Source organism: Pogoniulus pusillus, chromosome 30, assembly GCF_015220805.1.
Source record: "Pogoniulus pusillus isolate bPogPus1 chromosome 30, bPogPus1.pri, whole genome shotgun sequence".
Taxonomy (NCBI): domain Eukaryota; kingdom Metazoa; phylum Chordata; class Aves; order Piciformes; family Lybiidae; genus Pogoniulus; species Pogoniulus pusillus.
The window spans coordinates 11,547,166-11,569,320 of NC_087293.1; the positions used below are offsets into that span (position 1 = coordinate 11,547,166).

Here is a 22,155-nt window from a genome sequence, read left to right on the forward strand (position 1 = left end):
AGTGAGGGTGGTGAGAGACTGGCACAGGTTGCCCAGGGAGGTTGTGGAGCACAGAATCACCCAATGTGATCAAAGATCACATTGGGTGACTCTGTGCTCCACAACGTCCCTGGAGGTGTTCAGGACCAGGCTAGCTGAGGCCTTGAGCAACCTGTTCTAGTGGGAGGTGTCCCTGCCTATGGCAGGGGGCTGGAACTGGATGAGCTTTGAGGTCACTTCCAACCTAAACCATTCTATGATTCTATGATGGTGTCTCAGAGAATCCCAGCGTTGTGGCAGCTGGAAGTGACCTCTGGAGATCATCCAGTCCAACCTCCTTCCTAAAGCAGGGGCACCCACAGCAACTTGCCCAGCATCACAACGTCCAGGTGGGTTTGGAATCTCTCCAGAGGAGACTCCACAACCTCGCTGAGCAGCCTGCTCCAGGGCTCCAGCACCCTCACACCCTCTCCTCCTGTTCAGGTGGAACCTCCTGGGTTCCAGTCTGTGCTCAATGCCCCTGGGCACTACTGACAAGAGTCTGGCCCCATCCTCTTGCCCCTCACCTTTTAGCTCTTGATCAGCCACTCCACCACTCTCAACCTGCTCCGGGGCTTGGCAACACTGTCAGGGAAGGAACTTATCCTAATGTCCAAGCTAAACATCCTCTGGTGCCACTTGAGCTGTCTGAGCATCCGTCCCCACAGCTCTGAGCCAGCACCCTCAGGAGGGCCGGCAGAGCTCCAGCAGAGCAGAGTCCCTGCACACCGACACCGGCCCGGCAGAGCTCCAGCAGAGCAGAGTCCCTGCACACCGACACCGGCCCGGCAGAGCTCCAGCAGAGCAGAGTCCCTGCACACCGACACCGGCCCGGCAGAGCTCCAGCAGAGCAGAGTCCCTGCACACCGACACCGGCCCGGCAGAGCTCCGGCAGAGCAGTGTCCCCGCACACCGGCCCGGACCCGGCGGAGCTCCAGCAGAGCAGAGTCCCCGCACACCGACACCGGCCCGGCGGAGCTCCAGCAGAGCAGAGTCCCCGCACACCGACACCGGCCCGGCGGAGCTCCGGCAGAGCAGAGTCCCTGCACACCGGCACCGGCCCGGCGGAGCTCCAGCAGAGCACAGTGCCCGCACACCGGCCCGGGCCCGGCGGAGCTCCAGCAGAGCACAGTCCCCGCACACCGGCCCGGGCCCGGCAGAGCTCCGGCAGAGCAGAGTCCCCGCACACCGGCCCGGGCCCGGCCCAGCACCGGCCGCTGTGTGCCCGCCCCGCGGCCCCAGGGGCCGTTGCCAGGTGCGGTGCTCTCGCAAAGCTGTCCCCCCGGCGCCACTTCCGTTACCCGTCCGCTCGTCCGCTCCGCCGCGCCGCCTGCCCGCGGGACTGGGTTCCGGCGGCGGTGCGGGGGTATGTTGCCCGGCGGTGCGGTGCGGCGGTTCCTGCGGGCCGGAGCGGCGGCCAGGTCAGCGGGGACGGGACGGGATGGGAAGGGAGGGCTCGGACTGAGATCGGGATCGGCACCGCAACCAGGCGTGGCGGCGGGTCCAGCGGCCGCCGCTGAGCGGCGGGAGCGGGAGGCGGAGGTGCGGGCGTGCGGGGAGCGGTGCGGGCGCTCCGGGTGTCCTTCCTGCCCTACCGCCCCCGGCGCCAGCTCGGCCTCTGCCGGCGGAGGAAGCAAAGCCCCGGTTGTTTGTTGGTTTTCCTGCTCCGTTTCAGGTCTAAAGTGATGAAGAACTGGGGCGTCATCGGCGGGGTGGCCGCCGCGGTGGCGGCGGGGATGTACGTGCTGTGGGGTCCCATCACCGAGAGGAAGAAGCGCAGGAGAGGTACGGGGAGCTGCGGCGTGTTAACACCTGGCAGCTTGCACCGAAAACACGACAAAATGGCCCAAAAGTGCGTTCTGGGGGGGAGGGCCTTCGGGCTTCCTCTGAGCACTCTCCGAGCTGCAGGACACGCATCTAGTTCTGATCGTTATCAGCAGCCTCTGCTGGTTATTCTCTGACCGTTTCGCTGAGTGTCCTGCTCAGAAAGAATTAGAACAACCTAATGTGTACCGAACAAAGGGGTTTAGTTCCTGATGCAGTGTTTCGATGGGATCTGTTGGCGTCGTTGTACATCTGGGGCTCCTGAGCCGTGTTTCTGTGCCCTGTGCCGAGTTACCGAGCGAGCTGCTGCGGGCAGCGCACCTCGGGTTTGCACTTCGGGTTTGCACCTCGGGATGCAAAATACGATCGGACTGCAGCTGGCTTGGCGTTTTGGGATGGCAACAAAATTAATCGCATTTCACTTTTTTGGGGTGCAAAATATTACAGTGTCACAGTATCATCAGGGTTGGAGGAGACCTCACAGATCATCAAGTCCAACCCTTTACCACAGAGCTCAAGGCCAGACCATGGCACCAAGTGCCACGTCCAATCCTGCCTTGAACAGCTCCAGGGACAGCGACTCCACCACCTCCCCGGGCAGCCCATTCCAGTGTCCAATGACTCTCTCAGTGAAGAACTTTCTCCTCACCTCCAGCCTAAATCTCCCCTGGCACAGCCTGAGGCTGTGTCCTCTTGTTCTGGTGCTGGCCACCTGAGAGAAGAGAGCAACCTCCTCCTGGCCACAACCACCCCTCAGGTAGTTGCAGACAGCAATAAGGTCACCCCTGAGCCTCCTCTTCTCCAGGCTAACCAATCCCAGCTCCCTCAGCCTCTCCTCGTAGGGCTGTGCTCAAGGCCTCTCCCCAGCCTCGTTGCCCTTCTCTGGACACGCTCAAGCATCTCAATGTCCCTCCTAAACTGGGGGGCCCAGAACTGAACACAGTACTCAAGGTGTGGTCTAACCAGTGCAGAGTACAGGGGCAGAATGACCTCCCTGCTCCTGCTGACCACACCATTGCTGATGCAGGCCAGGATGCCACTGGCTCTCTTACTCAGGTTTTCATCTTCCCTTGCCTTTTGGAATGCAAAATGGTATTGCACACCAGGTGATTTTGCATTTCAGGATGCAAAATGCTGTGCACCGTTTGCATTTTGGAAGCAAAACGTTAGTATGTCTCATTTTTAGTATGCCCTTTGGGTGCAAAATGTTATTCTAGACCATTTTAATTTGCATTTGGAGGGGGGGAGCATTTTATTAGGTCACTTTCTTTTGTGTTTTGCAATGCAAAAATCATAGAATGGTTTAGGTTGGAAGGGAGCTCAAGGATCATCTGGTTCCAATCCCCTGCCGTAGGCAGGGACACCTCCCACTAGAACAGGTTGCTCAAGGCCTCAGCCAGCCTGGTCCTGAACACCTCCAGGGAGGTTGTGGAGCACAGAATCACCCCATGTGATCTTTGATCACATGGGGTGATTCTGTGCTCCACAACCTCCTGGGTAACCTGTGCCAGTCTCTCACCACCCTCACTGCAAAGAACCCTTTCCTAGCATCCACTTTCAATCTCCCCTCTGCCACTTTAAACCCATTCCTCCTCCTGCTGTCATTCCAAGACCTTGTCAATAGTCCCTCCCCAGCCTTCCTGTAGGTCCCCTTCAGATACCTGAAGGCCACTCCAAGGTGTCCTCAAAGCCTCTTCAGGCTGCAGAGCTCCAACTCTTGTAGCCTGTGCTCATACAGAGCTGCTGCAGCCCTCTGAGCATCCTCCTCTGGACTTGCTCTAACAGTTCCATGTCCTTCTTGTGTTGAGGGCTCCAGAACTGTACCCAGTACTCCAGGTGGGGTCTGACAAAAACAACATTGATAAATTTCATTTTGTTTTGCATTTTGGGAGGGAAAATTCGATTTTGAATGCAGGATTTTAGTTTTTTTTGGGTGTGCCAAAGAAATGTGGTTTTACTGAGCGTTAGAGCAAGAGGAGTGAAAGTCTCTACCCTGCTGGGATTCTGTGGTTAAAATACTGAGCTTTCCCTAGGCTTTGTGCTGTAAACCCTTAACACTTCTATTTGCAGGGCTTGTACCTGGCCTTCTTAACTTGGGAAACACCTGTTTCATGAACTCCTTGCTGCAAGGCTTATCTGCTTGCCCATCCTTCATCAAGTGGCTGGAGGAATTTACAGCCCAGTACAAGACAGAGCAGAACCTGCCTGCCGAGCATCGATACTTGTCAGTCACTCTGCTGCACCTCTTAAAAGGTACTTGAACGTTTTCATCTTCTTATGAACTTAAGAAAAAAAGGTTTAGCCAGTTGAAGATGAGCCAGTGTGTGCCCTGGTGACCTAAAAGGCCAACAGCATCCTGGCTTGGATCAGCAACAGTGTGGCCATTAGGACCAAGGCAGAGTTTGTCCCTCTCTACCCAGCTCTGGTGAGGCCACACTTCGAATCCTGGGTTCGGTTTTGGGCTCTTCATTCCAAGGATGTTGAGGGACTGGAGCATGTCCATGTTGCAAAGCTGGTAATGGATCTGGAGAACAGGTCTGGTGAGGAGCAGCTGAGGCACCTGAGGTTGTTTAGTCTGGAGAAGAAGAAGCTGAGGGAAGACCTCGTTGCTTTCTACAGCTCCCTGTAAGGAGGTTGAAGTTAGGTGAGGCTCAGTCTCTTCTCCTTAGCATCAGGTTATAGAACAAGAGCAAATGGCCTAAAATTGCCCCAGGGTAGGTTTTGTGTGGACAAGAGGAAAAAAATATTCCCCAAAAGAGTTGTCAAGGCCTGTCCTAAGCGTCCCAGGGCAGTGGTGGAGTCCCCATCCCTGGAGGGGTTTCGAAGCCTTGGAGATGTGATGCTGGTTTAGTGGTGACCTACCAGTACTGAGTTAAGGGCTGGACTTGTTGATCTTAAAGGTCTCTTCCAAACAAAACTATTCCATCACTTTATGGTTCTGTTTTAACATCCAATGTCCTTAGCTTTGTCCTGTCAGGAGGTTACAGAAGATGATGTCCTGGATGCCAGCTGCCTGTTGGAAGTTCTACGGATGTACCGGTGGCAGATCTCCTCCTTTGAAGAGCAGGTGATTACAGAACCCTGACTGCCTGACACACACCACAGAGCTTTGATAGGGGGCAAGAGGAAATGCAAGCTGAGTGTCCAGTCTGAATCTTTGCTGTTTGCAGTATCTTCAGCCCTTCAGTGCAGCTGGTTGATGAACTCAACCAATTATCTCGCTCATAAAATAGGTTTGTTTTGGATTGAATAGATTGAAGCTTTAGGAGGGGAGACTTAGACTGGAGATTGGGAAGAAATTCTTTACACTGAGGATGGTGAAACACTGGAACAGGTTGCTGAGGGAGGTTGTGGATGCCTCCTCCCTGGAGATATTTAAGGCCAGGTTGGATGAGATCTTGAGCAACCTGAGCTAATGGGAGGTGTCATTGCCCACGATAGGGGGGTAGGAACTGGATGATCTTTAAGGTCTTTCCAACCCAAACCATTCTGTGATTCTATGAATCTTTCATAGTTCAGAGCCAAAGTGAACAGCAGTGATTTTGGTTACACTTTTCCTGCCATCAGGGGAAGCAGGTTTGGTGCATTCCATTTTATTTTTTACCTCTAAGTATTTTACTACCTCTTGAGTTGTCATGGCCCAGGATATTTGTAATGATTTCTGTGCTGCTACCAAGTTCAACTTCAGACAAAAAGCTTTTGGGCAAGACATCAGGAGAAGCACAAACCATTGCTATGAATGCAGAAGGTGGGCTCCAAGCAGGAACTTTTCCTTTCATTTCCTTCTACAGTGACACAGTGCCAAGTCTGTCTTGTGGTTTGTGTGGTTTTGTCTTCTGTTTTCACTTCTAAACCTTCTGTTTCTATTTCATAGGATGCTCATGAACTGTTTCATGTCCTTACCTCTTCCTTAGAGGATGAACGGGATCGTCAGCCTCGTGTGACACATTTGTTTGATGTGCTTGCTCTGGAGGTGACTTCTTGACCCATCTTCCTTCATTGTCAGCAGGAGTTTCCATACTCTGCCTAGATTTCTAAGTGTGTCAAGTATAAAGTGTCTGGTTGAAACCTGAAGATGTTCTCCTTATGCTTACTAAGCCTTTCTTTAAATGGAAAGGAAGCAATAAGCCAATAATCCTAAAAATGAGGGAGGTTGAAGTATATATTTGAGTTTATCATGATCCCACTTCCATCAGGGCTTCTGCATTCCCAAATCCATGGCATATGGGGAAGGAAATACAAGCACAGAACAATGATAGTCCATTTAAGCAGTCCCTTTTATCTCTTGACACAGGAAAGAGTTTTGACAAGTGCAAAATAGCCATTTGTGAAATAGTCTTACTTGGAGGTGAAATTTAACCACTAATTTAGTATTTTCTATCTCTTTTTTGCCCCAAATAGAAACAAAAGGTTTATAAAACCTGTTAACACTGCTCTGAGGCAGAGAATTCTGCAGACTAATTACTAATTTGACTAGAAGTGTTCTTTTTGTCCATTATAAATTCCTTACCTACCAGGTTGAGGGTTTTTTGGTTGGCTTCCTCAAATACAAAGAGAGACTAAAACTCCCATCCTTAGTTTTCATGTCAAAAAAAGGTTATTAGGGATGAAATTAGAAGGTACTTAATGGTTTCTGAGGTAGGGTTAATGACATCTTTTCTTTTTCTCTGTAGCAGCCAGAGATAACCCAAAAGCAAATAAGCTGTAGAACAAGAGGTATGCTTTTTCCACTCTGACATATGAATATTCATAGTGTAGTTGCTTTCTTCATTAAGGGGATAATATTAATTGCTCCTTGCACTGAAATACATCTCTTTATCTCCAGAAAAAATAAAAGCTCATTAATTATCTCTCAGTGGGACAGAATGCATATTAGAGCAGTTACTTCTGTTCCTGTGGGCCAAGAATGTGGAAAGGCAGTGGTAAGCAAGGATGTAAGGCAACTAAAAGCCCAATTTCATCTTTGTGTTTCAGGGCCCCTTCCCCCTGTGTCAAACCACTGGAAGTCACAGCACCCCTTTCATGGAAGGCTGACCAGCAACATGGTTTGCAAGCACTGTGAGCACCAGGTAGAGGAACCTCTGTCTGGTTCTTATATTTCTACATGGAGATAATGAAGTGTGATCTAGTTTGTGGGTGTAGTTGCTGTCTGATGAGACAAGAGCAACAGAAGTCCTAGGATGTTTAGTACTAAGAACCACAGCTGGGATAGACTGAGTCCACTCACATGGTGGGGGTTTAGGGCTCTTCATGCCCTTCACTTTAAGAAGGAGAGTGAGGTGCTGGAGTGTGTCCAGAGAAGGCTAAAGAAGCTGGTGAAGAGTCAGGTCTGGTGAGGAGCAGCTGAGGGAAGTGGGGTTGTTCAGCCTGCAGAAAATGAGGCTCTGAGGGGAGACCTCCTTAACTCTCTACAGCTCCCTGAAAGGAGGTTGGAGCCAGGTGGGGGTTGGTCTCTTTTCCCAAGGAACAAGCAACAGAACAAGGGGGGACAGTCTCAAGTTGTGCCAGGGAAAGTACAGGCTGGATGTTAGGAGGAAGTTGTTGGCAGAGAGAGTGATTGGCATTGGAATGGGCTGCCCAGGGAGGTGGTGGAGTCACTGTGCCTGGAGGTCTTCAAGAAAAGCCTGGATGAGGCACTTGGTGCCATGGTCTGGTTGACTGGATAGGGCTGGGTGCTAGGTTGGACTGGATGATCTTGGAGGTCTCTTCCAACCTGGTTGATTCTATGATTCTATGACAAGAAGAAACAGCCTCAGGTTGCTTCAGGGAGGGTTTAGGTTGGACATGAGGAACAATTTTGTCCCCAGAAGGGTTGTCAAGGCCTGGAAAAGGCTGCCCAGGACAGTGGTGGACTCAGCATCCCTGGAGAGAATGAAAAGCTGTGTAGATGTTTTGCCAAAGGACATACTTCAGTGGTGATCTGGTGGTGCTGGGTTAATAGTTGGACTCAAAGGTCTTTTCCATCCTGAAGAGTTCTGGTTCTATTTGCAGGTGCAAAGCCAAATTCAGTTGCAGCCCAGTTATCCAGAGCAAGGAACTGAAAACAACCTGGATAAAGAACAGACATAGGAAGTAAATCTCAGCTGTAGGTCAAACTAAAAGTACATCACAGACAAAGTGAAGTGAGCAGGGGCAGCTACAGAAGAAAGAGGCTAAGCAGCACCTTGGATACCCTGTTCCCAAACATGGCTCTTGGTGGTTCTGACCCTATTGTCAACAAGAGAAGTTTGGGACCCAATTTGATGGAATCACAAAATTGTTTAGGCTGGAAAAGACCTTTTAAGATGATCACATCCAACTATATTTCACCAGATAGCTGTGGACAGCTGAGGGCTTATCTCATCTGTGGTTGAGTCACAGGTTGGGTTTTTTTTTGGCCTGTTCCAAATTTCAGCTCACTGGACCTGTGCCATATTTTGTTGCAGAGCCCTGTGAGGTACGACACCTTCGACAGCCTCTCTCTGAGCATCCCTGCAGCCGTGTGGGTAAGTTCCCCTCTCTGCTGCACTCCATTCTATGAATCTATGAATCATTGAAGGTTCTGCCCTTCACACCTGGCAGTGGGTAGTACAGGCTGGAAGGAAGGAATGCCTACATGCAGTTAATTTAACTCTGTTTCTCCTGTGTAGAGGGTCAGAGGGCATGAAGTGACCCGTAAAGTGCTGGAACTTAAGGGAGTGGTGGTGAATGGTGCCACAGCCAGTTGGCAGCTGTCACTAGTGGTGTTCCCCAAGGATCAGTGCTGGGCCCAGTCCTGTTCAATACCTTTATTGATGACCTGGACGAGGGGATTGAGGCCAGCCTCAGTAAGTTTGCAGATGACACCAAGCTAGGAGCAGGTGTTGATCTGTTGGAAGGTAGGAGAGCCCTGCAGAGGGACCTGGACAGGCTGGATGGGTGGGCAGAGGCCAATGGGATGAGATTTAACAAGGCCAAGTGCAGGGTTCTGCACTTTGGCCACAACAACCCCAAGCAGCACTATAGGCTGGGGACTGAGTGGCTGGAGAGCAGCCAGGAGGAAAGGGACCTGGGGGTACTGGTAGAGAGTAAGCTGAAGATGAGCCAGCAGTGTGCCCAGGTGGCCAAGAGAGCCAATGGCATCCTGGCCTGCATCAGGAACAGTGTGGCCAGTAGGACAAGGGAGGTTATTCTTCCCCTGTACTCAGCACTGGTCAGACCACACCTTGAGTGCTGTGTCCAGTTCTGGGCCCCTCAATTCAAGAAAGATGTTGAGGTGCTGGAAGGTGTCCAGAGAAGGGCAACAAAGCTGGTGAGGGGCCTGGAGCACAAATCCTATGAGGAGAGGTTGAGGGAGCTGGGCCTGTTTAGCCTGGAGAAGAGGAGGCTCAGAGGTGATCTTATTACTGTCTACAACTACCTGAAGGGACATTGTAGCCAGGTGGGGGGTGGCCTCTTCTCCCAGGTAACCAGCAATAGAACAAGGGGACACAGTCTCAAGTTGTGCCAGGATAGGTATAGGCTGGATGTTAGGAAGAAGTTCTTCACAGAGAGAGTGATTGGCATTGGAATGGGCTGCCCAGGGAGGTGGTGGAGGCACCGTCCCTGGGGGTCTTCAAGAAAAGACTGGATGAGGCACTTAGTGCCATGGTCTGGTTGATTGGATTGGGCTGGGGGATAGGTTGGACTGGATGAGCTTGGAGGTCTCTTCCAACCTGCTTGATTCTATGATTCTATGATTCTAAGAATAGGGCCAGGAATCTCTAGTTTCAAACTCTACTAAAAGACTCACCCAGGAAGTCACAGCTATAGAGATCTTTTCCAGCCTTAATGAGTTGTGATTCTATTGCTCCAGTGGTTTCCATGTTTAATCTCCACAGCTCCATTATCAGTCTTGTGCACTCAAAGCCATTTAGTGCTTTCTCCAGTGATAAATCTGAAATTCTCTGATCTCTCTGGGAGAAATTAGGGGGAAAAAAAGTCCCTTTTCCAAAATGAGGTGGCTTGCCCCCTAAAATGACTGCAAATAATGTTGTTTTTCATACTCAGGGTCGTCCTCTAACACTGGACCACTGCCTCCATCACTTCATCTCCTCTGAATCTGTGAAGGATGTGGTGTGTGACAACTGCACTAAAGTATGTCATTTGGATTTCCATTCTGGCTCATTCTGTGCCTGCTGACAGAATTATGGCTTCAGTTCTCTACTCAGGACTTCAGGAAAGCCTCTAGCCTGGGGGATTTGTTGTGTTTCAAATGGCAGTTCCTGTCTCCCAGGGTACTTTGAAGGGTTGCTTTTTTGTTAATTACTGATATTGCCAAACAGTTTCTTGTGGAATTCCCAAGTATATTTAGAGAATATTTGGGATACTTCTTTTGTTCTGATATTTTAAAGAGTGTTTTACAGTTGCCTATAATTTGATGATGGAGGTCAAGTCTCCAGGTTTAGGTGTGGCCACTTCTGTTGGTTGCCAAACAAACCACTTTGGCTCACTGTGAGGACATCCACCCTCATCATGACCAAATTCTCCTTTGTCATGGCCAGGTCCTCCCCTTTGTTGTGGCTAAGTCCCTCACCAAGGTCAAATCCTTCCTTGTGGTCTAATCCCTCACTGTGTCCAAATTCTCCCTCTCTGTGGCCAAATCTTCCCTTGTTGTAGCCACATCTGCTCTCACCATGACCAAATCCTCTCACAGTGAGGGCAAATATTCCTTCACCTCACCAGTCCTTAGGAGGACTTGACTATGATGAGGGATTTGGCCATGGTGAAGGAGAGTTTGGTCATGGTCATGGAAGATTTGGACACAGTGAAGGAGAATTTGAACATGGTGAGGGATCTGACCACAACAAGAGAGGATTTGAGCTTAGTGAGGGATTAGACTGTGACAAGGGAGGGTTTAGCTATGACAAGAGGGAATTTGGCCATGGTGAGGGAGGATCTGGCCATGCTGAGGGAGAATTTGGTTATAGTAGGGAAGGATTAGGACATGCTGAGCCAAACTGCTTTGTTTGACTGCCAACAGAAATGGCTACACTTAAACCTGCACTTCTTCTGGTTTCTGCTTCATTTTGGTTCAGAATTCTGATCCATTAGGTTCAAAACTTCTTAAGGAAGCACCTGGAAAGATGTGGATGTAATTAATGCACTGAGAATAATTCTGTCTAGACAATTGCTTTGCCTGCAGTGTGCAAACCTGTAATCAAATGCCTTCCTTTTTCCCCCTTTTGATTTCAGATTCAGGCAGAAGGGACCCTGAATGGCCAGAGCATAGAAAACCAGAGAACAACATTTGTTAAGCAATTGAAGTTAGGAAAGGTGAGGCCAGCTAACCCTCTAAATCTTGTTCTTCCATCCTATTACACAGTCATGGCTGTCTTTGATCTCTGATGTTAGACTATTTTTTGTGTTCTACTTCAAAAACTAAGCTTATTTATCAAATATTGGTAGGTCTTGAAGCCTCAACTCAGTCAAACATCAAACTGTAGCTTAAAGAATGTGAGCATTTTATTGTTAGTCAGTAAAAAAGTTGCATGAGAGTTTGGCATGACTGAGCAAATACTGAGTGTCAGCAAATGCCTTGCAACAACTCACTCTAACAAACCCCAGGCCTCGTTTCTACCTCACAGACCAAGCTGGGTGAGATTGGCAGGTGAGTTTTGAAGGAAGATTCATCTATTTTGATGGATTTTTCTTCCATTTGGAGAAAATTCTTAACTGTCCCAGAGCCCAGAGAGTATTGTCAGAAATCATAGAATCAGCCAGGTTGGAATAGACCTTCAAGCTCAACGTAGCACCCAGCCCTGGCCAATCAACCAAACCATGGCACTGAGTGCTTCATCCAGGCTTTGCTTGAATGATTCCAGGGACAGTGACTCCACCACCTCCCTGGGCAGCCCATTCCAATGCCAATCACTCTCTCTGTGAAAAACTTCCTAACATCCAGCCTGAACCTGCCCTGGTGCAGCTTGAGGCTGTGTCCCCTTGTTCTGTTGCTGCTTGCCTGGCAGAAGAGACCAACCCCACCTGGCTACAGCCTCCCTTCAGGGAGTTGTAGCCAGCAATGAGGTCTGCCCTGAGCCTCCTCTTCTGCAGGCTGCACACCCCCAGCTCCCTCAGCCTCTCCTCACAGGGCTGTGCTCCAGGCCCCTCCCCAGCCCTGCTGCCCTTCTCTGGACACCTTCCAGCACCTCTTGAATGGAGGAGCCCAGAACTGGACACAGCACTCAAGGTGTGGCCTGAGCAGTGTTGAGCACAGGGCAAGGATAACCTACTGGCCACACTGTTCCTAATATAGGCCAAGGATGCCATTGGCTCTCCTGGCCACCTGGGCACAGGTCAAGAGACTTGTGACTTTGAGTTATGTCCTAGGGATACTACTGCCAGTAAGCTTACACACAGCTAGTAGCACATAAGGGCACAGTTCAGCAATGCATTTCCTTACTCACTAGGCTTAGCAGTTCCATCTGTAGGCTTTTAACTTGAACAGCTCTTTCTTTTTGTTCAAAATGCCTTTCTCTTTCCTTGTCTATGGCATGTTGCTGAAGCTGCCTCAGTGTTTGTGCATTCATCTGCAAAGGCTGAGCTGGTCAAACCAAGGCACCCCTCTGAAACGCCATGAGCATGTACAGTTCAATGAGTTCCTCATCATGGACATCTACAAATACCACATTCCTGTTCATAAAGCAAGCCAGAACGAGCTGAACCAGAAAAACTCTGATGAGACAACACCTGGAACAAAGGATGGCATAGCAGGAAAACCTTCAGGTACTTGAGCAACTTAGAGGTGTCCCTTCTCATGGAAGTGGGTTTGGAACTAGATGTTCTTTAAGGTTCCCTCCAACCCAAACCATTTTATGATGCTTATAGGAACAAGTTCTTTACCATGAGGATGGGGGAACACTGAACAGGTCACCCAGGGTAGTAGTTGAGGCCCCATCTCTAAAGATATGTAAGGTGAGGCTCAACAGGGCTGTGGGCAGCCTGATCTAGTAGAGTATCTGCAGAGGGGGTTGGTCTAGATGACCTCTGGAAGGCTTTTCCAACCCAGACCACTCCATGATTTTGAAGATAAAATAGATTGAGTATTTTTCTGTTTCTGTGCTAAACCATTTTAATCTACAGAATGACCATGGGAGCAGTGTCTTTATGTGGATCTGTGCACACAGCAGAGGTGGGTGGGACAAGATGACCTCTAGAGGTCCTTTCCAACCCGATGCATGCAGTGATTCTTTGAAAATCCCTTTGGCAAGCATTAGGAGACCCTTGTGCCAAGCTTGGCTAAGTTAACATCATCCTTTAATTCATAATGAAAATGATACTTTAGTTAATGTTGATAAGTTGATCCTTTTAAGTACTAAAAACCTAATTATAAACAAACAAACAAAAGTATCTCAGATAACATAAAACTTAGATGATTTATGCCCAGAGGATGAAGGGATGTTGAAGTCTAGAAGTCTTAAATGTAGTCTTGTTAGGGTTGTCTTGCAAGGCTTCAGGAGAAGCACAAAAACAATGCTGGGAGTGGTGACAAATGAATCTAATACCTAGCAGTAGTAGGTCTGTCCTTTAGGCAGCTCAGTGTTGTGTTCCTTGGGTTATTGTCATCTCTGTGTCATGCAGAAGCAATTACCACTGTTCAGCTTCCCACTGTGAGATGTTCTGCTCCACAGCATCTCTGAAGGGACAGTGATAAGTAATGAAAAGGAGGCTGAGGGGAGACCTTCTGGCTCTCCACAGCTCCCTGAAAGGAGGTTGGAGCTAGATGGGGTTGGTCTCTTCTAAGGAACAAGTGATGGGACAAGAGGAAATGGTCTCACGTTGCACTAGGAGAGGTTTATGTTGGACATCAGAAGAAATTTCCTCCCTGAAAGGGTTCTCAGACACTGGAGCAGGCTCCCCAGGGAGTTAGTTGAATCCCTATCCCTGAAGGTGTTTCAAAGAGGCAGAGATGTGGTGCTGAGGGACATGGTTTAGCACCAGGCTTGGTAGGGTTAGAGAATGGTTGGACTTAATGATCTTAAAGGGCTTTTTCAACCCAATTCTATGACTGGATCAATGAAAATGAGTAAAATACCTGTTCTGTGGTGAGAAGTGCTGCAGGAACAGAAGCACAGCTGCTAGCAGTACTAATTGCAGTGTTTATGTCCTGACTGTCTCCTTTCTCTGGCAGATGTAGAACAGCCACCTGGAACTAAACCACTCTTCATGAATGGTGCCTGTTCCTCTTCCTTTTTAATGTCCTCTGGAACCTTTCCACTTGCTGCATTCCCTGAGTGCAGGTGAGTTAGAGATTTGTGGCCCACCTTGTCATTTCAGTCCCTTCAAATGTTGTCATCCTTTACTGTGGCTCTATTCTGCATGGACACAGAATTTAACATCTGTCCTAGCTCATGTACAGAAATGCTTTGCTTTTCTCTGGGCTGATTTTGAGCCTTTGGCTCTGTTTCTCTCCCTAGAACAGGGAGTAAAGCATATCACAGGCAAATCCTAAATATCCTTTCTCTGTTTCATGGGGCAGGAAATCATCCTGAATAGACATCTTCTTATTCAGGCTGTTTTCCTCTCCCCACACCTTTCATTTTCACCCTTTTACTCTGATTTAGAAACTATTACAAGAAATCCATAGTTCTCTTACAGGCTTCTTTTTTTTCAACACTGTGTTTAACAAGCTTGATTTGTTAAGTCAAGCATTAACCTGGGGTGCATGAAGAAGAGTGTGACCAGCAGGTTGAGGGAAGTTCTCCTCCCACTGCACTCTGCTCTGCTGAGGCCACATGTAGAGTACTGGGTCCAGTTCTGGGCTCCCCAGTTCAAGAGAGGCAGGAAACTACTGGAGAGAGTCAAATGGCAGCTCCAAAGGTGCTGAGGGGCCTGGAGTATCTCTGGGGAGGAAAGGCTGAGAGCCCTGGGGCTGTTGAGCCTGCAGAAGAGCAGCCTGAGAGGGGATCTGCTCAGTGCTCAACAAGAGCAAAAGGACTTGCAGGGGGCAAGAGGATGGGGCCAGACTGTCAGCACGAGGGGCAATGGGCACAAACTGGAACCCAGGAGGTTCCATCTGAACAGGAGGAAATTCTTTGGTGTGAGGGTGCTGGAGGCCTGGAACAGGCTGCCCAGAGAGGTTGTGGAGTTCCTTTTTCTGGGGAGCTTCCAAACCCACCTGGACATTGTGCAAGCTGCTCTGGGTAACCCTGTTTCAGCAGGAGCTTTGGACTGGACAGTCCCTGGAGCTGTTCAAGGCAGGATTAGATGTGGCACTTGGTGCCATGGTCTAGCCTTGAGCTCTGTGGTAAAGGGTTGGACTTGATGATCTGTGAGGTCTCTTCCAACCCTGATGATGATACTGTGATACTGTAATCTCCAGAGGTCACTTCCAACCCCTACCATGCTGGGATTCAGGGATAATTGAACAAGGCAGCATTGCAGTCAGCACTTGCTAGCTAGAATAGCAGCTGTCAGGCAGTCTGTCTCTTACAGAACCACCCCTGGTCTAGTGGGAGGTATCCCTGCCAATGCCAGGGGGGTTGGAACTAAAGGACAAACTGAAGGTCCCTTCCAACCCAAACCATTCCACGCATCTCTCAGTCTCTGAGTGCTCTAGCTCTAAAAAGCAAAGGCAACTAAAGGCACTGCAAGTGGAGCTGCTCCTGGTCTGCCTGTGCCCCCCAGAGCTGCTGACTTTGCCTTTCTCCTGTGTCCTTCAGCCCCGCCGTGTACCTGTACCGCCTGATGGCCGTCGTGGTTCACCACGGGGACATGCACTCGGGACACTTCGTGACCTACCGCCGCTCGCCAGCGCCTGCCCGGAGCCCCCTGCCGGTCAGCACCCAGTGGCTGTGGGTTTCCGACGACACCGTCCGCAGAGCCAGCCTGCAGGAGGTCCTCTCCTCCAGTGCTTACTTGCTTTTTTACGAGCGTGTTCACTCCAGGGTACAGCACCAGAGGGCTGAAGAGTGATGAAGAGAGAGTAAGGACACAAACTGATCTGATCAGATCTTCGTTGCACCTCCTGTTATGCAAATAACCCACCACAGGCCCTTTAAATTTTCCCCTCCCTCTCTGGCTGGGAGTTGTGTTTCATACCAAAATGCTGCTGCCCTAAGAGGTGCAGCCCAAAGCATTTCTCGTGTTCCAAAGTGGTTTTGTCAACAGCTCAGCTCTTGAAGCAGACATCTCAAACAGACTTCCCCAGGTCCTGTTCCATGCTTTGACACATGGGTAAGATTTCCAGAGGGAGCTGCTTCCATCTCCTACTGCAGACGTTTTGGAAGCTGCTGTTATCAAAAAGGCAACAACTTAAGAAACAAAAGTGCCTTGAGCTTATTTGAACAGCCTCCTTACCATCAGCTGTGGCCCACTGCTGTGTGCTGAGAAGTGTCTCAAGATGATGGGATGAGCTCCTAGTGAAATCAGATTGCTTTTGATATCCCAGCTCATGAGTCTACAGAACACTCATGATCCAAAAACCCTTCCTTTCCTCATGCCAATTGCCTGATAATTCTGCACCACAGAAGTACTTCTGCTGATTCAAGGCTTCAAGATTGACTCAAGGTTCTCCATCTTGCCAGGAGATGTGATCTGTGAAGAGCCAAGACCCTGATTTGTTGCTCTGTATCTTTGGAATACAGGTGAAATGAAGAGCCAGAAGAGTTTGCATTCTCATTTCTCTCAGCACTACAGAACTGGTGAATACAAATTGCTTGTAGCATTGACTACAACTTTTAATGCTGTGATTTCAAGGCTACTGTAACTGCTGCCCTAGACTTGCCCTTCCTGTTTCAATGCTGAAAACTGCCATTTCTCATCAGCCACCCAGACAGGTGCTGTCTGCCTTGCAGCTGAGCTCCAGAGCTTGCACCAGTTGTGATTGTGAGCTGAGCTGTGTTATCAACCCAAGCATCCTTGTTAGGTTCGAGTGGATGCAAGTGAATCAGGACTGGTGGGCACTTAGTTGTCTTGTGAAGTTGTAGAGCAGCCCAGAAAGGTTGGTGTCCCTGTGTTAGACACAGACTGCCACATAACTAGAAGCAAGTTGTACACTTTACTGCTGTAGGTTGGTTGATGTGTCAAAAAGAAAACCCAAACAATGCACAGATAGAGAAAAGCAGCAAAAAAAAATCCCCTTTTGACTACTTTAAGTTACCAAGAATAAAGTCTGTAGGCTGTTTGTAACTCTTTTCTACCCTTGCAAGCTTGGAGGAGAAACAGATTTTCATCAGACAAAGCTTTCTCAGTGCAAAACAGCAGCTAAAGCTTTCAAACTTTCAAGTTTTCAAACCTTTTTAGAGCAGTTTTGTACCTCATAAATCCCTGTTGTTGCCCAGAGCTCACAGGCATTTGGAAATCCTTAATGGGAGGCTCCAAACCAGCCAGAATTGGAGTGGTAATGGATGTGTATGCAAAACTATTTAAACACCTTAGCATTCCAGAGCATGGATTGCAATTCCTGCTCTAACTAATGCTCACAGGACATAAAAGTGTAAAGCCACTGATGTACATGTTCCTGAGAAGCCTCCCTGTCTGTGCTAGGCTTGGTTTTAACCTTTGAATTTGAAGCTATGGGAAAACAACAACAAAAATACAACCTAGAAGGATGTACAATGCCAAAGCTGCCCTGGCCATTGAACTAAGACTTAACACTTGCAAAGGGCAGCAGGAGTGTGCAGAAGGAGCCCAGTGAAGCAATGCTGGGTGCCTCTGAAGGAAAAAGCATCATGCAAAGCATCTATTTCCAGCAGGTCTAGCATTTGTACCTCAGAATTTCCAACCATTTCTACTGCCAGCAGTGTATATTCTTCAGTACCTGTTCTCAGCGGGGCCTCTTTGGAGGTTTTAACTGATTCTGTTGAGAAGCTCAACTGAAAGGTCACTTTAGGAAGGAGTTATGCTGGAGGTGGGGTCAGAACATGCACACACAAGTCTTAAATTCATCAGCTTGTGACAGGGCCATGAAGCTACATTTTACTGCAAGCTTCTATGTTCAGTACATTTTCCTTCTGCATACAGCTGCTTTCCAACAGAGCCAATTTGAGGACAACACTGACAAACTGCTCAGTTTCACTCTGCTGCAGATTTGCTCTGAAAGCTTCCTTAAGTGCAAGAAAGGTGGGGGTTGAGTAGTCAGCACTTGTTCTAGCTTTCCTTGTCAGGAAGGAGTAGATGGTCTTGGCTTAGCCCTCAGCAGCACCTTTGTTCAGGTTCTGGACTGTGCTAGGTACTCCCTGCTCCTGTGAGCATGAAGCTCTGCAGATGTTTGCCACCCAGCCTGCACTTTCTGAAGTCACTGGGCAGGCACCTGAGGCCCATCAAACGCTGGGACTTGTGCCTCACAAGCTTCCATGGTGGAAAAGGTGTTAATAAAAAATGAAAACCCATCAGATGAGACCTCCAAGAGGACATCTCTGTGTTTTAATTCTTGTCTTCTGTTGTGCTTTATTTAAACCATGTCTGATATTCCAGTCAAAGCACTGTGCTGCTGTTTGAGGTTGTGTTTTCACTTCAGGGTATTTTTTTAACTGTACAGTAGCAATAAAACCAAACAAACCCCAAACTAAACTTGTTAGAAGAAGTAGCTGTGGTGTGTGTTAGAAAAAATAGCTGTGATGTGTGTTAGAAAAAGTAGCTGTGATTCAGCCCTAATGGCCTGAAACAAAAGACCAAGAACTTCACAGTCTCTGCATAAGAAGCATTCATGCAGGAGCTTTTCACTCCTCATACAGCATTTTTGGCTGGGGCAGAGGGTTGAAGTAGCAGCTCCAAGAGTTTCCCTGGCATTGCAGATCAGCAGTCACAGTCTGCCTTACCAAGCACACCATCTCCACTCCTGGCTCACATTGGTCATCCAGTAGCTTAGATCATCAAAGAGAGTGTTTGAACCATAAATTGGTTGTCAGAGAGGAAAAGTTTCTATCTTCAGTCAAAAAAAAACCCCAACCCTGGTGCTTGAGGTGATTAATTCACTTGACTACAGTCCTCATTTTGCGGAACGTGAGGTTGATCCTTGGGGCAAGCACTCTCTTACGGGTGGGCAGGCTGTGGTACCAGTACACATTGGTGGGGTACTTCATCATCAGCAGGCTGCCATGGGCTAGCTGCAGCTTGATGGGTTTGATGTGGCGTGTTGCCTTCTTCCCTCTGGAATCACAGTGCCTGAAAACAAAGTCCCTGCAAGCTCCAAAGGAGACAGAGGCGATAGGGCTGCGTGGAACCAGTTCTTTCTCGTCGTCGCGGTGTTCACCTATGTGGTCCTCACCATCTTTGTACCTGTACAGAACACAGGGTAAAATTAAATTCGTGGTATCACAGAATAGTTTGGGTCAGAAGGGAACCTTCAAGTTCATCATCTGGTCCCAAACCCCCTCTCACAGGCAGGGACACCTACTAAACTAAGTTGCTCAAGGCCCGGTCCAATCTGTATTTGAATACTTCCAGGCTTGGAGCCTCCACAGGTTCTCTGGGCAACCTGTTCCAATGCCTTATCATAGAATCATAAAATCAGAATGGTTTAGGTTGGAAGGGAGCTCAAAGATCATCTAGTTCCAACCCCCACCATAGGCAAGGATACCTCCCACTAGAACAGGTCGCTCAAGGCCTCATCCAACCTGCCTTGAACACCTCTAGGGAGGTTGTGGAGCACAGAATCACCCAATGTGATCAAAGATCACATTGGGTGATTCTGTGCTCCACAACCTCCCTGGGCAACCTGTGCCAGTATCTTACTAACCTCACTGCAAAGAACTTCTTCCTAAATGGTTTTGAGTTGGGAGGGACCTTAAAGATCATCTAATTCCACCTCCCTGCTATAGGGAAGTATTTCTTCCTAACATCCCATCTAAATCCAGCTTCTTCCAGTTTGAATCCATTACCTTCATCCTGTCACTGCAGGCCTTTGTACAAAACCCCTCTCCAGCTTTCCTGTAGCACCCTCCAAACACTAGAAGGCTGCTGCCAGTTCTCCCCAGACCCTTCTCCAAGCTCAACAACCCTACTCTCCCAGCCTGTCCTCCCAGCAGAGGTGCTCCAGCCCTCTGATCATCTTTGTGCTCCTCCTCTAGACCAGCTCTAACAACTCCACGTCTATTCCATTATGCAGTTAATGCAACCCAAGCTGTCAACAGTTTTCCAGGAGCAGTTTTTCACATGAACCAGTTGCTTGGTGCAATTGGAATCAAGACACACCTGTTAATTAGGACAAAGTTAAAAGTATGTCCTGTGTCCAGAGTGAGGCGGTCTCGGATGCGCTGGAGAACAGGGATCCATGGCTTAGGAGAGAAGGTAACACCTGAGTAGGTGTAGGTTAACTCAGGGTCTCCATAGGTGACCTGCTTCCTTGGAATGTTGTGCCACTTGCCAAACACTTGCAGTTTTGTCATTTCACCTGTTGAAATGAGAAATGAGAAGGTTGAAAATCGATTCACTACTACCTCTGAGCAGAGGCTACAAAGATGCTGAGGAGAGAGGAAGAAGCTGTAGGTGAGAGAGAAGGCAAAGAGCATATCAGGCTGGGCATTGGGAGAAGAAGGCTGAGAGAGTGGTCAGGCATGGGAAGAGGCTGCTCAGAGAAGTGCATCCCTGCAGGTGCTGCAGCAGTGTGTTACTGTGGAGCTTCAGGATGTAGTTTAGTGATGCTGGTAGTTGGGTTACAGTTGGAGGGAATGACCTTAAAGGTCTTTCCCAGCCATTGTGATTGTGATTTAATCTCTGTGTGAGGAGGAAAGGCTGAGAGATCTGGGGTGTTATAGCCTGGGGAAAAGCACCCTGAGAAAGGATCTGCTCTGCTCAGAAAGAGCTCAAGGACGATTGGAGGACAAGAGGATGGGGACAGACTCTTTTCCATCAGTGCCCTGTGACACAAGGGGCAATGGGCACAAACTGGAACCCAGAAGTTCTGCCTGAACAGGAGGAGAACTTCTTTGATGTGAGGGTGCTGGAGGCCTGGAGCAGGCTGCACAGAGAGGTTGTGGAGTCCCTTTTTCTTCTCTGGAGAGCCTCCAAACCCATCTGGACATGATGATCCTGGGCAAGATATTGTGGGTGACATTGTTTTAGCAAAGGGTTTGAACTGGCTGATCTCCAGAAGTCCCTTCCAACCCCTACCACACCGTGCTACATCTACACCAAACTTGTGTCAGCATTCCAGAGTTAAACCCCACTTCTCTCCAAAAGTGCATGAAGCCACTTGATGCTCACTTCCAGGCAAGCAGAATTAACCCTGCACCATCAGCTCTGTGCTTGCCCTTCACTTCTCACCACCAGGTGCCTGCATAACCTCTCCACCTCCCGGCTGCTCTGCACAGGCCATGGCAGCCCAGAGCAGGCAAACCCTTCAGCAGGTCAAGGGAGGTGATTCTCCCCCTCTGCTCTGCTCTGCTCTGCTCTGCTCTGCTGAGACCCCACCTGGAGTGCTGCATCCAGCTCTGGAGCCCCTGGGACAAGAGGAACGTGGAGATGCTGGAGTGTGTCCAGAGCAGGGCCAGGAGGATGCTCAGAGGGCTGCAGCAGCTCTGCTGTGAGCACAGACTGAAAGAGTTGGGGCTGTGCAGGCTGGAGCAGAGGAGGCTCCGAGGCGACCTTCTTGTTGCCTTCCAGGATCTGAAGGGGGCTACAAAAAAGCTGGGGAGGGACTTTTTAGGCTCTCAGGCAGTGCCAGGACTAGGGGGAATGGAGCAAAGCTGGAGGTGGGGAGATTGAGAGTGGAGGTAAGGAGGAAGTTGTTGAGCAGGAGAGTGGTGAGAGGCTGGAAGGGGTTGCCCAGGGAGGTGGTTGAGCCCCCACCCCTGGAAGTATTTCAGGCCAGGCTGGCTGAGGCTGTGTGCAGCCTGCTCTAGGGTAGGGTGTCCCTGAGCATGGCAGGGGGGTTGGAACTGGCTGCTCCTTGTGGTCCCTTCCAACCCTGACCGATTCTATGATTCTAGGCAGGGCCTCGGGGCTGGAAGCTGCACTGCCGAGTGCCATTACCTTCGAAGTACTCCACCTCCTCTTCCAGCTGCTGGAAGATGCGGTCAGCCTCAGCCTTAGCGAAGAGGAGCCGGTAATCGCAGCTCAGCCCCTCGGCGCGGATCTCCTGCCAGAGCGGCTGCGCTGAGGCAGGCCCCGGCTCCTCGGGGCGCGGCCTTTTCCCGCCGCTACCGCTCCGCACCTCTCGGGGGGAACGTTTCACTACGTATTTGTCCATCAGCACCAGTTCGGAGGCACTGACAGCAACTGACCTAAGCCGCAGGAACCAGGTGGCCCTAGGGACGGCCCACAGAAGCGACGGCGGCGGCGGGAGCGGAGGCCGCCAGCGGCGTGCGGGGGACCCACTACGCATGGGCGCACGCAGCCCCGCGGAGTCAGACCACACCCCCAGGCCCCTCGGCC

At 49.7% G+C, this 22,155-nt stretch overlaps 2 protein-coding genes across 4 annotated transcripts; one reads left to right on the forward strand and one right to left on the reverse strand.

Moving 5' to 3' along the window:
- The first annotated feature begins 1,368 nt into the window (after nucleotides 1–1,368).
- Nucleotides 1,369–15,774, forward strand: USP30 (ubiquitin specific peptidase 30). Of its 3 annotated transcripts, none has more exons than XM_064168429.1 (13): nucleotides 1,369–1,439; nucleotides 1,694–1,803; nucleotides 3,913–4,095; nucleotides 4,806–4,909; nucleotides 5,717–5,815; nucleotides 6,516–6,558; nucleotides 6,817–6,911; nucleotides 8,268–8,327; nucleotides 9,850–9,936; nucleotides 11,035–11,115; nucleotides 12,345–12,564; nucleotides 13,970–14,078; nucleotides 15,501–15,774. In XM_064168429.1, exons 1-13 carry the CDS (start codon nucleotides 1,387–1,389, stop codon nucleotides 15,751–15,753), a joined length of 1,497 nt encoding a protein of 498 aa, XP_064024499.1. In that variant the 5' UTR covers nucleotides 1,369–1,386; the 3' UTR covers nucleotides 15,754–15,774. The 3 variants fall into 3 exon arrangements, with proteins under 3 accessions (XP_064024499.1, XP_064024500.1, XP_064024501.1); XM_064168430.1 differs by having other exon boundaries at nucleotides 6,519–6,558; XM_064168431.1 differs by lacking the exon at nucleotides 3,913–4,095.
- Nucleotides 15,775–18,535: 2,761 nt separating this feature from the next.
- On the reverse strand, nucleotides 18,536–22,088 carry ALKBH2 (alkB homolog 2, alpha-ketoglutarate dependent dioxygenase). Its single transcript, XM_064168434.1, has 3 exons — nucleotides 21,754–22,088; nucleotides 19,975–20,173; nucleotides 18,536–19,059 (listed from the first exon to the last, which is right to left on the reverse strand). Exons 1-3 carry the CDS (start codon nucleotides 21,968–21,970, stop codon nucleotides 18,753–18,755), a joined length of 723 nt encoding a protein of 240 aa, XP_064024504.1. The 5' UTR covers nucleotides 21,971–22,088; the 3' UTR covers nucleotides 18,536–18,752.
- Between the last annotated feature and the right edge of the window lie 67 nt (nucleotides 22,089–22,155).